This window comes from Salmo trutta, chromosome 6, assembly GCF_901001165.1.
Source record: "Salmo trutta chromosome 6, fSalTru1.1, whole genome shotgun sequence".
NCBI lineage: Eukaryota > Metazoa > Chordata > Actinopteri > Salmoniformes > Salmonidae > Salmo > Salmo trutta.
Genome location: NC_042962.1, coordinates 35,891,667 through 35,905,065, shown reverse-complemented (window position 1 = coordinate 35,905,065; position 13,399 = coordinate 35,891,667). Strand labels below are relative to the sequence as shown.

Below are 13,399 nucleotides of genomic sequence, written 5' to 3'. Positions count from 1 at the left end.
TGATTCACGCAGTCTCCACTGAACAGTTGATGTTGATGTCTGTTACTTGAACTCTGTGAAGCATTTATTTGGGCTGCAATTTCTGAGGCAGGTAACTCTAATGAACTAATCCTCTGCAGCAGAGGTAACTCTGGGTCTTCCTTTCCTGTGACAGTCACCTAGAGAAATTTTTGCAAATGTATTAAAAATAAAAAACGGAAATATGACTTTTACATAAGTTTTCTGACCCTTTACTCAGTACTTTGTTGAAGCAGTGATTACAGCCTAGATTTTTCTTGGGTATGTTTCACCGTAGGGATGGTGCCAGGTTTCCTGCAGACGTGACGCTTGGCATTCAGGCCGAAGTGTTCAATCTTGTTTTCATCTGACCAGAGAATATTGTCTCTCATGGTCTGAGAGTCCTTTAAGTGCCTTTTGGCAAACTCCAAGTGGGCTGATATGTGCATTTTTACTGAGGAGTGGCTTCCGTCTGTCCACTCTACCATAAAGGCCTGATGGTTGTCCTTCTGGAAGGTGCTCCCATCTCCACAGAGTAACTCTGGAGCTTAGTCAGAGTGACCATCGGGTTCTTAGTCACCTCCCTGACCAAGGCCCTTCTCCCTCCGATTACTCAGTTTAGCCAGCTCTAGGAAGAGTCTTGTTGGTTCCAAACTTCTTCCATTTAAGAATGATGGAGGCCACTGTGTCCATGGGAATCTTCAATGCTTCAAAACATTTTTTGGTACCCTTCCCCATATCTGTGCCTCGACACAACCCTGTCTTGGAGCTCTATGGACAATTCCTTCGACCTCATGGCTTGGTTTTTTGCTCTGACATGCACTTTCAACTGTGGGAATATAGACAGGTGTGTGCCTTTCCAAATCATGTCCAATCAATTGAATTTACCACAGATGGACTACAATCAAGTTGTAGAAACATCTCAAGGATGATCAATGGAAACAGGATGCACCTGAGCTCAATTTCGAGTCTCATAACAGTATAGCACAACTATTTATAGTTGCTCATTCGAGTTGTTTGTGAATCTATGTCTCTGTCTGTTGATCCTAGTTGGGAAGAGGCAGAATCCGGACGCGGTGAGGAGCGCAGGAGCTGGGAAGGAGAAGTGTTCCTATTTCTTCTGGCAGGGCCGGAATTCTACCGTCAGTGAGAAGGGAACGTCAGCGCTAATGACTGTTGAACTGGACGAGGAGAGAGGAGCACAGGTAGTGTCTGTTTGCGTGCGGGCGGGCGGGTGGGTGAGTCGGGAAAATAACTGCCCCCTCTCATTGAAGTTAAGGGCTGTACTGCAGGCATTGTTAGCAGAAAACAGGATCCCCATTATAGTTAATGTAAAAATGGCGTTCTTTTTTTAAAGACAATCATGGTACCAATAACTGCTTCAATTACCCCTGATGTATGTCGTTGAACCGGTTATAAAAGAATAATAAAAAAATGCATTCAGAAGAAGTTATAAGGATAATTGAGTTACTAATAGCAGCCTGCAGTACCCCGGTCGGCCTTCAACTTGAATTACTCAATAAGAAGGGGCAGCACTGATCTAGCCTACAATGTCACTTCCTGGAGTAGCTCAAACTTTTCATGTTATGTCTCCATGAGACACACGTCATCTTAACAGCCATTTGGCTTCAATGCGCTGTTGAGTCTTCACATATACAGTCATCGGTGTGTGTGTGCGTGCCTCCTTGTCCGTGTGTGTATGTAACCACTCTCTCCTCTGCTCTTACAGGTCCAGGTGCAGCAGGGGAAGGAGCCTCCATGTTTCCTTCAGTGTTTTAATGGAGGGATGGTGGTCCATGCAGGGAAGAGAGAAGAGGAGGAGGAGAACTCACAGAGTAAGTTACCATCCACACCTTTCGCTCTCATTATTACTATCCTCTTTTCTCCTGTGATCAGCCCACTGTTTTTCTTTCTGTGAGTGTGTGTCAGAGAGAGATAGATTATACGCTTGCCTTATCCTTCCACTCTTGTCTATTAGATATGACATGTTTGAAACTGGATAGGGGTGTAGAACTCCAATGGAAACCCATGAAAAATATATATTTCTCCACAGGCGTGATTTATGTGTGGTCTTTCGCCTGTCATCTGTGGGGGTGTGTGTATGTTCGTGTTTGTTATATTTGGCAACACTTTACCTTAAGTTGCCTCTATACATACGTAACTGCATAGTATTAACTGTAGTAACAATGTTTCTTTACATAGAAACTGCTATGTAATTACATTGTTATAGAGCGGTATAGGTTATTACAATCCCAGGGCATCATCTTTCTGACCTCTAACTCATCTCCCCCATCAGATGACTGGCGGTTGTACTGTGTGCGGGGGGAGGTCCCGGTGGAGGGCCAGCTGCTGGAGGTAGTATGCCACTGCAGCAGTCTGCGCTCCCGGACCTCTATGGTGCTTCTCAGCGTCTCTAAAGCAACCATGTACGTGTGGCACGGCTGCAAGGCCCAGCTCCACACCCGCGACGTGGGGCGCACTGCCGCCGACAAGATCAAAGAACAGTGAGTCCCAACACTTTACAATGATTTCTTCCCTAGTATTCTGACATGGTAGGCAGAAGACGGCACATTTGTTCTCCCTGACATGTTATTGTCCAGTTGGGGTTAGGGTAATGGCCTACTGTGCCACTGTGAGAGGTCAAAGGGCTCATCATGAAGACTGATGTTGAGCACTCTCTGATATGATTTGTTTGACGTCTAAATAATGTTTGTCTCCAATCCAATTGAATACCTTTATCTCATTAGTATAACTGTGTTCAATAAGCCTGGGTCAGGCATAAGCCTTTTAACAGTGTGCACGCATGCATGCCATGAGTGTGTGAGCCATACAGTACCTGGGTATGAGTTAGTTGAACGCTCCAAGGTCAACGGGATTGATGTCACAGTTGGTGTAGTCGAAGGTTCCGTTCCACAGGTGTTTAGCCAGTTGTTTTTATGCAGGTGTCCGTTGGAGGCGGGGCTCCACAGCAGCAGTAAGGTGACCATCCATGAGTGTGACGAGGGGGCGGAGCCTACGGGATTCTGGGAAGCTCTGGGAAAGAGAGATAGGAAGGCCTATGACTGCATGCTCCAAGGTTAGAGTCCTTTTGTTTAATTAAGGGTCTATTTCTGGTAGTCCGTGATCCTCCCGGTTGATTGATGTGATGACCTTCAACCTTTGATCCTTAGATCCAGGGAAGTTCAACTTCACCCCTCGTCTCTACCAGCTGAGCAGTACGTCTGGAGAGTTTGTTGCCATGGAGTTCTTCTACCCAGCCAGAATAACGGAGGAGGTTAACTCACTGCCCTTCCTACAGGAGGACCTCTACACTGCCTCTCAACCAGGTACTGTACAGGATACACACACATACACAACCTAGGCTTGGGCGATACCCTGGTGTATGGTATAACGGTATATTTCGAAATACCGACGGTGTGATTTTCAGTACCATAAATGTTTTTTAGATCTAAGATGTCAAATGTAATTATATCCAGCTCAGTGCCCCAGCTATGCATTTGGTTTGTTAACTTGCTAGCAACCAAGCTTCTTGTTTACAGCAGAGACATTCAATCCCTTCCTGGATCAAGATCCCTGTTGACTAAATTGTTTTGTGCAAAAAAGCAAAAAAAAAACAGGAATTATTATCTCTTCTGTTACCAAGAAGCTTGATCAAGTTAGCAAACCAAATGCATTGCTTGAGCCCTGAGCTGGATATAATTTATTGGCACATCTTAGATTTCTTATAGTCTTATACTTCTAATTACATTAAGCAGTTGCTTATACTCAACCCCCCCCAAAAAAAAAATCTATATATGCAAAGCTGTCATCAAGGCAAAGGGTGGCTACTTTGTTTAATCTAAAATATATTAAATAGTACCCGCAAAACACCAGTCTCAACGTCAACAGTGAAAAGGCAACTCCGGGATGCTGGCCTTCTGGGTGGAGTTGTAAAGAAAAAGCCATATCGCAGACTGGCCAATAAAAAGAAAATATTAAGATGGGCAAAAGAACACAGACACTGGACAAAGGAACTCTGCCTAGAAGGCCAGCATCCCGGAGTCGCCTCTTCACTGTTGACGTTGAGACTGGTGTTTTGCGGGTACTATTTAATGAAGCTGCCGGTTGAGGATATGTGAGGCGTCTGTTTCTCAAACTAGACACTCTCATTTTTATTTTATTTAACCAGGCAGCCTGGTTGAGAACAAGATCTCATTTACAACTGCGACCTGGCCAAGATAAAGCATAGCAGTTCGACACATACAACAACACAGAGTTACACATGGAATAAACAAACATACAGTCAATAATACAGTAGAAGAAGTCTATATACAGTGTGTGCAAATGAGGTAAGATAAGGGAGGTAAGGCAATAAATAGGCCATGGTGGCGAAGTAATTACAATATAACAATTAAACACTGGAATGGTAGGGTGTGCAGAAGATGAATGTGCAAGTATAGATACTGGGGTGCAAAGGAGCAAGATAAATAAATAAATACAGTATTGGGATGAGGTAGTTGGATGGGCCATTTACAGATGGGCTATGTACAGGTGCAGTGATCTGTGAGCTGCTCTGACAGCTGGTGCTTAAAGCTAGTGAGGGAGATATGAGTCTCCAGCTTCAGTGACTTTTGCAGTTCGTTCCAGTCATTGGCAGCAGAGAACTGGAAGGAAAGGCGGCCAAAAGAGGAATTGGCTTTGGGGGTGACCAGTGAGATATATCTGCTGGAGCACGTGCTACGGGTGGGTGCTGCTATGGTGACCAGTGAGCTGAGATAAGGCGGGGCTTTACCGAGCAAAGACTTGTAGATGACCTGGAGCCAGTGGGTTTGGCGACGAGTATGAAGCGAGGGCCAGCCAACGAGAGCGTACAGGTCGCAGTGGTGGGTAGTATATGGGGCTTTGGTGACAAAATGGATGGCACTGTGATAGACTGCATCCAATTTGTTGTGTTGGAGGCTATTTTGTAGATGACATCGCCGAAGTCAAGGATCGGTAGGATGGTCAGTTTTACGAGGGTATGTTTAGCAGCATGAGTGAAGGATGCTTTGTTTGCGAAATAGGAAGCCGATTCTAGATTTAATTTTGGATTGGAGATGTTTAATGTGAGTCTGGAAGTAGAGTTTACAGTCTAGCCAGACACCTAGGTATTTGTCACAGTGTCCAAAGAAGAGCCAGAAGTATACAGAATAGTGTCGTCTGCGTAGAGGTGGATCAGAGAATCACCAGCAGCAAGAGCGACATCATTGATGTATACAGAGAAGAGAGTCGGCCCGAGAATTTAACCCTGTGGCACCCCCATAGAGACTGCCAAAGGTCCGGACAACAGGCCCTCCGATTTGACACACTGAACTATATCAGAGAAGTAGTTGGTGAACCAGGTGAGGCAGTCTCCGGGATGTACTTGTCCTCTTGTACTTGTACTAATGTACTTGTCCTCTTGCTCAGTTGTGCACCGGGGCCTCCCACTCTTTCTATTCTGGTTAGAGCCAGTTTTGCACTGTTCTGTGAAGGGAGTAGTACACAGCGTTGTACGAGATCTTCAGTTTCTTGGCAATTTCTCGCCTTCATTTCTCAGAATTAGAATAGACTGACGAGTTTCAGAAGAAAGTCCTTTGTTTCTAGTCATTTTGAGCCTGTAATCGAACCCACAAATGATGATGCTCCAGATACTCAACTAGTCTCAAGATGGCCAGTTTTATTGCTTCTTGTTTTGAAACAGAAATAGAACTGTTTTGCCATAATAACCATCATTATGTTTGGAGGAAAAAGGGGGAGGCTTGCAAGCCGAAGAGCCCCATCCCAACCGTGAAGCACGGGGTGGCAGCATCATGTTTTGGGGGTGCTTTGCTGCAGGAGGGACTGGTGCTCTTCACAAAAAAAAGATGGCAGCATGTGGAAGGAAAATTATGTGGATATATTGAAGCATGGTGTATGTAAACTTCCAACTTCAACTGTATGTATGTATGTATGTATGTATGTATGTATGTATGGAAGGATGTATGTACGTATACATGTATGAATTGCAATTGCTGTGTGCTTTTCTGCAAAACTGCAGTTAATGGATATTATTGAGTATATTTCAGAGATATATCTAGTTCTAGAGATGACAGTATATTTCATGGACCTAATCTTAACAAAAAGCTAGTCCTATAGCGATGACCCCAATAATTTAACTCCGTAGAGATACACTAGCTACCATGGCTATTGCAGGTTGATTTGCAGCGAAAGAAGACAACCTACACTGAACATAAATATAAACGCAACATGTAAAGTGTTGGTTTCATGAGCTGAAATAAAAAAATACTAGTATTGTTTCATTCGCACAAAACACTTATTATGCAAAAATTGTGTGCACACGTGTTAATATTCCTCTTAGTTAGCATTTTTCCTTTGCCAAGATAATCCATTCACCTGGCATGTGTGACATATCAAGAAACTGATTAAACAGCATGATCATTACACAGATGCAACTTGTGCTGGGGACAATAAAAACCAACTTTAAAATGTGCAGTTTTGTCACACAACACAATACCACAGATGTTTTGAGGGAGGGTGCAATTGGCATGCTGACTGCAGGAATGTCCACCAGAGCTGTTGCCAGAGAATTGAATGTACTTTTTTTCTACACCAAGCAGCCTCCAATGTCGTTTTAGAGAATTTGGCAGTCCAACTGGACAATTTTTTTTTATCCATTCATTATTATTACATTTTAATACCGTATACCCCAGTGTGGTACAGACACGGTATGAAAATCGGGATACTGCCCAACCCTAATACACATACACTAATAAATCTCACAACATGGCTAAAGACTACACTACAACATGTCACATAGATTTGACCTCTCATTGTGTATGTCTATCATGACATTACTTCTTGTTCATCTTCCTGTAGCCCTTTTCCTGGTCGACAACCACCACGAGGTCTACCTGTGGCAAGGCTGGTGGCCCCAGGACAGCGAGAGCCCCGGCTCTGCCCGTATCCGCTGGGACGCAGACAGGAAGTGTGCCATGGAGACGGTGCTGCAGTACTGCACAGGTACTTGAACACTATTTTATTTTTATATTTAACCTTTATTTAACTAGGCAAGTCAGTTAAGAACAAATTCTTATTTACAAAAAATTACAAATAATTCTAAATATAGGACAAAACACACATCACAACAAGAGACAACACTACATAAAGAGAGACCTAAGACAACAACATAGCAAGGCAACAACATATAACACAGCATGACAGCAACACAACATGACAACAACACGGCAGCAACACAACATGGTAGCAGCACAAAACATGGTACAAACATTATTGGGCACAGACAACAGCATAAAGGGCAATAAGGTAGAGACAACAATACATCATGCAAAGCAGCAACAACTGTCAGTAAGAGTGTCCATGTCTGAGTCTTTGAATGAAGAGATAAAACTGTCCAGTTTGAGTGTTATGTTGCAGCTCGTTCCAGTCGCTAGCTGCAGCAAACTGAAAAGACGAGTGACCCAGGGATGTGTCTGCTTTGGGGACCTTTAATACAATGTGACTGGCAGAACGGGTGTTTTATGTGGAGGATGAGGGCTGTAGTAGATATCACAGATAGGGGGAGTGGGTTTTATAAATAAGCATCAACCAGTGGGTCTTGCGACAGGTATACAGAGATGACCAGTTTACAGAGGACTATAGAGTTCAGTGATGTGTCCTATAAGGAGCATTGGTGGCAAATCTGATGACCGAATGGTAAAGCACATCTAGCCGCTCTAGAGCACCCTTACCTGCCAACCTATAAATGATATCTCCGTAATCTAGCATGGGTAGGATGGTCATCTGAATCAGGGTTAGTTTGTCAGCTGGGGTGAAAGAGGAGCGATTACGATAGAGGAAACCAAGTCTATATTTAACTTTAGCCTGCAGCTTTGATATGTGCTGAGAGAAGGACAGTGTACCATCTAGCCATACTACTTGTACTACTTGTACCTCAAGCTCAAGGTTCCTACTGCCTGAGCTATGTTGTTGATGTAAATGGAGAAGAGCGTGGGACCTAAGATCGAGCCTTGGGGTACTCCCTTGGTGACAGGCAGTGGCTAAGATAGCAGATGTTCTGACTTTATACACTGCACTCTTTGAGAGAGGTAGTTAGCAAACCAGGCCAAAGACTCCTCAGAAACACCAATACTCCTTAGCCAGCCCACAAGAATGGAATAGTCTACCGAATCAAAAGCTTTGGCCAAGAAAATAAAAATAGCAGCACAACAATGGGGACATCATTTAGGACCTTTATTCTCCTTTATTTACTGTTTTCTATAACTACTTGTGGTTAGACTCATTTTCTTTATGGGGGCGTGTTTGTTAACAATACCATTGAAAATATCAAAAAAAGAAACAAAACCAAACAAAATAAACCCTTATAAGATTTAAAGTGTTACTATTGACTTAGTTGAGTTTGAGTTTATTGAATATTGCTCACAGATAAAACTGAAGAAATGCAGAATTTACATAATAAAAAAATTGCTAAACAATCACTTCAAATACATATTACACAGCATAAATAGAATACTAGACACTTAAAACATTACAGGAAAGGTTTTCATGGTGGAAACATGTTGAAATGTGATAGTTAAAAATAGAATTTTAGGGAAAACATTTATGAGCTAGAGTTGTACAGTCTGACAACAGTGGTTAGAGCGTCGTTTTTCAGGCGGTTCGTAAGTGCACTTATACAGGACAGTTTGTGGCTGCTCCCTTTTTGGAGGGAGCAGGTCATGCAGAGGGTGTTCAAGAGTGTACATTTCCTTCACCAGGTGCACTGCAGCCTGCTCTGCAGTGACGGGAGCTGTGGTTAGACTGCTCCACCTCTGGAGATGATCCACAGGGCCCTCCTCTGCACCCTGTCAAGTTGGGCCTGCTGCTTTTTGTTGCGTCCAACTATCACTCCACCGTATTCCAGACAAGGCCTGACCAGTGTTGTGTATTATGTGACCAGATATTCAGTGGGTAGGCCATTTCTGGCAAGAACATTCAAAAAGTGCATGCGTTTTGAGGCCTTCCTCACTGACTGCTCCACATGTGTCTCACCACTGAGGTTAGAGTCTAGATGAAAACCAAGATACTTGGACGTTGTTACCACTGGTACTTCCTGTCCCCCTAGGACGAGGGGTGAAGGTTGTGGAGGGTCTCTTAAAAATCATATCCGGATTTCCAGACTTTGTCCCCATTCAAGAGCATGTTGTTGGATGTGTCCCACACTTCCAGCTGGTTTGCCTCCAAGCCCATGGATGTGTCCTCCTGGATGCTGTTTAGTGGTATGGCTCGGGACAGCCCTACATTGTCTGCATACCCAGTGTCCAGAGTGTCACTGAAGACAGCTTTTCGGGGTGGACATGTGAAGGAGAAACCGATATGGTGAGACCATGCCCCCTTGTGGCACACCAGAGGCCACCTCTGATCAAGGGCTGAATGTGCCATTCGCTATCACCCTCTGCCTTCTTCCGGTGGTGTAGCTGTGGATCCAGACTAGTAACCTGGACAGTTCAATGTCAGGAGCTTTGCGTAATCTACTCTATCAAAGGCTTTGGACAAAAAGTAACACCCTCACCATTGTTTGGTTTTCTGGAGTCTGAAGATGTCAGCCAGTAGTGTTTGGCTTTCACAAGGGCAATAGTAATGCTTGACTTTGGGAGGTAGGCATACTGGTTCGTGGACTCAGAGAGGACTGTTGGCATGAGTTTTTTCATGAAGAAGCTATTCTGGATTCTTCTGAGGCATGAAGTTAGAGATGGGCCTCCAGACACTCATTGTACATGGGTTTGACACTTTTAAGTATGGGACACACATTGGCAGTCTTCCAGGCAGCAGGAACAGTCCCCTGCCGGTAGGAGGTGTTAACAATGTGTGTGATGACAGGGGCATGCTCTTTTAGTAGCCAGGCTGGAATGGCATCAGGCCCACATGCATTCCTTGGGCTGAGTCTGATCAGAGCTTGCTTTATCTGGCCGTTGCTGCACAGCTCAACCTGCCTGGTAGGCATGGGCAGGGGGACGGTGGCGAGAGGTGTGGTTCTTGTCCATGCCTCAGCAAAGAAGCCATTTAAAACATCAGCCACGTCGTCTTCAACTCCCTCGACCTATATGCTCTCTCCTGATGTTTTCTTTGGTCCCAGTCCTTTGTTAATGAAGTCCCACCATTCCTTGGGGTTTTTCTTCTTTAGGTCCTGGATTTCAGTTTTGTAGTAGTTTTCGTTTGTTTCCTATATAAGCATTTGCACTGTGGTTCTGTATTTTCTCCATTTCATGGTTTTCCCCATCTGTTGAACGTTTTCTGTCTTTTCCTGATGGCAGCCTTTTTGTTCAGTCTTCCAGAGCTTCTCCAGTGTTGTTGTTTTTCTTATTTATGATTGGCATGCATACATACAAGTGCAGTTTGAATGCAGGAGTTGAACGTCACCACCTTCGCATGAATGTTCTCCTCCTCATCAGTGGCATACCAGTCAGTACTGGCCATACACCATGCCAAGGATGATATACCTTGTTCTAGGTATATCATCAAAAGAGAGAGGCAATGTGGAACTGTTTGATTTATACTAAACATAAAAAATGTTGCTTCCCCCCACAGAGAAGAATGAGAAGAAGCCGCCCAAGGCGTATCTGATCCATGCGGGACTTGAACCTCTAACCTTTACCAACATGTTTCCCTGCTGGGAACACAGAGAGGACATAGCTGAGATCACTGAGAGGGTGGGTCACCTATCCATCACCTGTTTCCCATCCCATACCCATTACACCAAACACATCCCTATCATCCACCTAAATATCCATTAGATCTATATTGTAACCAACTCCTCCTGTTGCCGACCTATTCCAGACTGATTTCCTCCTGGCCAGCCCGAGGTTTCGAATTGGCAACCCTCAGGGTACTGAGGATAGGGATGCGATTGATTTTGAAAGTGTGTGTACTGACCATGACGTCGTATTTATATCCTTGTGTGTCCCAGGAGGCAGAGGTTTGTAACCAGATAATTCTGGTAGAGGATGTGTTAGAACGGCTGTGTAAGACCACCTACCCCCTGGCAGACCTGCTGGCACGGCCCCTACCCGAGGGAGTCGACCCCCTACGCCTGGAGATCTACCTAGACAATGATGACTTTGAGGTGAGGCCACGCCCACACCTACGGTACCATCAGCTCCCTGGTGAATTATGACTTTTTTGTCTAGGTTTGCCTTGGCTCAAACCATATTATTACAGGTATGTCTATTCGGTCTGTGGTTGAGCTATGTTTGCCTACAATAATGAGACTCTCTCCAGTTTGTGTGACCAGGGATCATACTGGAACATTGTACACTGGTAGTCAAGGCAAACGAGTCTAAAACAGTCCTTCTTTCTAAAATCCATACAGTAATCACACTGAAGTGTCCTTCAGTCTCCTTGAACTTTTTGTTGTCTCGGTTTTTCTGTAAATAATGTTCTCCATCCCTTCATCCCCTTCTGTCCTCATTTTCTCTCTCTGACTCATCATGTGTTTAACTCTGCCAGGGTGTAGGGGCTTATGGGAAGGTGAGTTCTTTAAATTGAGAGCCAGGTGGCCCCAGATATGTACACAGCATCCTCACTTTGACTGATTAACTACATCACCCATAATCCTGTGTGTGTTGTTTTCTGTCTCACCTCCCCCTCACTCTGTGTCTAGATCAACACACTCTCACTCTGAACCTCTCTTGCATGGTTTGGTCTGTTTCTACTCACTAAGTAATAGCTGTGTGGATGTTCTGTACTAGATGCTCCTAGAGTGATGAACTGGACCACTGACCATGTTGTGACCTTGAATTTACTTGTGGATATTGGTTTTTGCAGCTCATGCGTTAAAGTAATTTCACAAGAGTTTATATAGCGGTTGACAGATTTTGTGTTTATTGTGTGGTAACAATGTGTTTGGCCCCCCTGTAGAAAGCTCTGGAGATGTCGAGGGATGAGTATGAGGTGTTGCCAGGTTGGAAGCAGGTGAACGTGAAGAAAGCCAAAGGATTGTTTTAGTACGCTGGACAGAAGGCTTGACCACCGGATGACATCATCAGCAAGCGACGGTCAGTGCATCGTGGTTCAGATGTAACAGGAACCCGCCACTGAGGGAACTCTTTAATTTAACATTTTACCCCTTCATCTCCGGACTGGAGAGGGCTTGGGAACACACACTTCTGACAACCCTACCCTGGTTGGAGGGAGGGAAGAGGAGGAGAGATGCAGTGGTGGAAGGAGTGAGGATCAACAGAGTAGTCGTTGTGCCAGCCTCGTGTATAGTTTTCTTCTTTTCTTTATTTTATTTGTATGTGTTACCAGTTTTGTTTTGTAATTCTAAATGTAGGTAGTTCAGAGGTGTGTGAGTGGATGTTTATGTAATGTGTCGGCACCCGGCTTTTTAAATCCACACGGTGTGTGTGCGTGCTCGTCTGTTTGTGTGTGTGTGCTTGCGTGCTCGTATGTCTGTTTGTGTGTGTGTATGTGTGTGGGTGTGACCATGCTTTTACAGTATCGCCCATACAGCAGTCTGTCAGTTTGTCTGGGAGCAGGAGAACCACTGTTTGACACACCCCAAACAGACTCTCTGCACGCTGTTATTTGTGCATTAGAATAAATCATTTATATTTACTCCATATTAGGAATAAAAAGCCTGTTGAGTATTGTCTGTGAGATAAGAAATGAAATACATTATATTGTTATTCATGTTGAGGTTGTCATATGTTGATAAGTAGTTGGACAATAATGCTCCTTTCCCAAAAGACTGTACATGTCGCCATTTTATTGAACAAATCGTGTATCTACTACCTTCTGAAGTGTCTGTTGTCATTGCTAGGCTGTCCTGCATCATTCAGGTGCTCAGATTGAAGAGAATTGTTGTATTTTACAGGCATGAATTTACAGAATCTTATAAATTCAACATTGTATAGTGCCTTGCTTTTATGTACAGTTTATATACAGAACAATATTAGTCTGTGTTTTAAAGACTCTCTTTGTGATATAAAGGACATTAGAGAAATAAACATTGAAATTAAATCTAAGGATGTTGTTTTACATCTTTATCACCTGAAATGATCTAAATGGATATGTCACAAATGGCAACCTATTCCCTTCATAATGCACAGCTTTTGAACAGAGCCCTGTGGGCCATAGTCAAAAGTAGTGCACTATATAGGGAATATGGTACCATTTGGGACATACACATTGTCTCTTTAATCCCTTGGCTTTCAGGTTCCATATAATGCCTAAACCCTCAATGACACAGAACACTGGTAAGTCTGGTATGTTCTCTCAGACAAAAAACAGAGGTGTATATTTATGCATATGTATCAATTGATTTTGTATTTAGTATGTAGCTTAATAAGTATTTTGTTGCAAGGGTATGTTGTTGAACAGTTTCTCCAACAGAGTGCGCTGAAAG

General features: G+C 43.8%; 1 protein-coding gene across 1 annotated transcript in view; it reads left to right on the top strand.

Moving 5' to 3' along the window:
• LOC115195879 (supervillin) overlaps positions 1 to 13,019 on the top strand; it is a 120,907-nt gene extending 107,888 nt beyond the window's left edge. Inside the window, exons 30-39 of the mRNA XM_029756206.1 lie at positions 1,048 to 1,202; positions 1,727 to 1,832; positions 2,294 to 2,501; positions 2,940 to 3,073; positions 3,168 to 3,323; positions 6,874 to 7,017; positions 10,582 to 10,703; positions 10,961 to 11,116; positions 11,500 to 11,520; positions 11,911 to 13,019. Of these exons, the coding sequence (XP_029612066.1) occupies positions 1,048 to 1,202; positions 1,727 to 1,832; positions 2,294 to 2,501; positions 2,940 to 3,073; positions 3,168 to 3,323; positions 6,874 to 7,017; positions 10,582 to 10,703; positions 10,961 to 11,116; positions 11,500 to 11,520; positions 11,911 to 11,997 (1,289 nt within the window). The 3' untranslated portion in view covers positions 11,998 to 13,019. The remainder of the gene's footprint in view (positions 1 to 1,047; positions 1,203 to 1,726; positions 1,833 to 2,293; positions 2,502 to 2,939; positions 3,074 to 3,167; positions 3,324 to 6,873; positions 7,018 to 10,581; positions 10,704 to 10,960; positions 11,117 to 11,499; positions 11,521 to 11,910) is intronic.
• Positions 13,020 to 13,399: the final 380 nt, after the last annotated feature.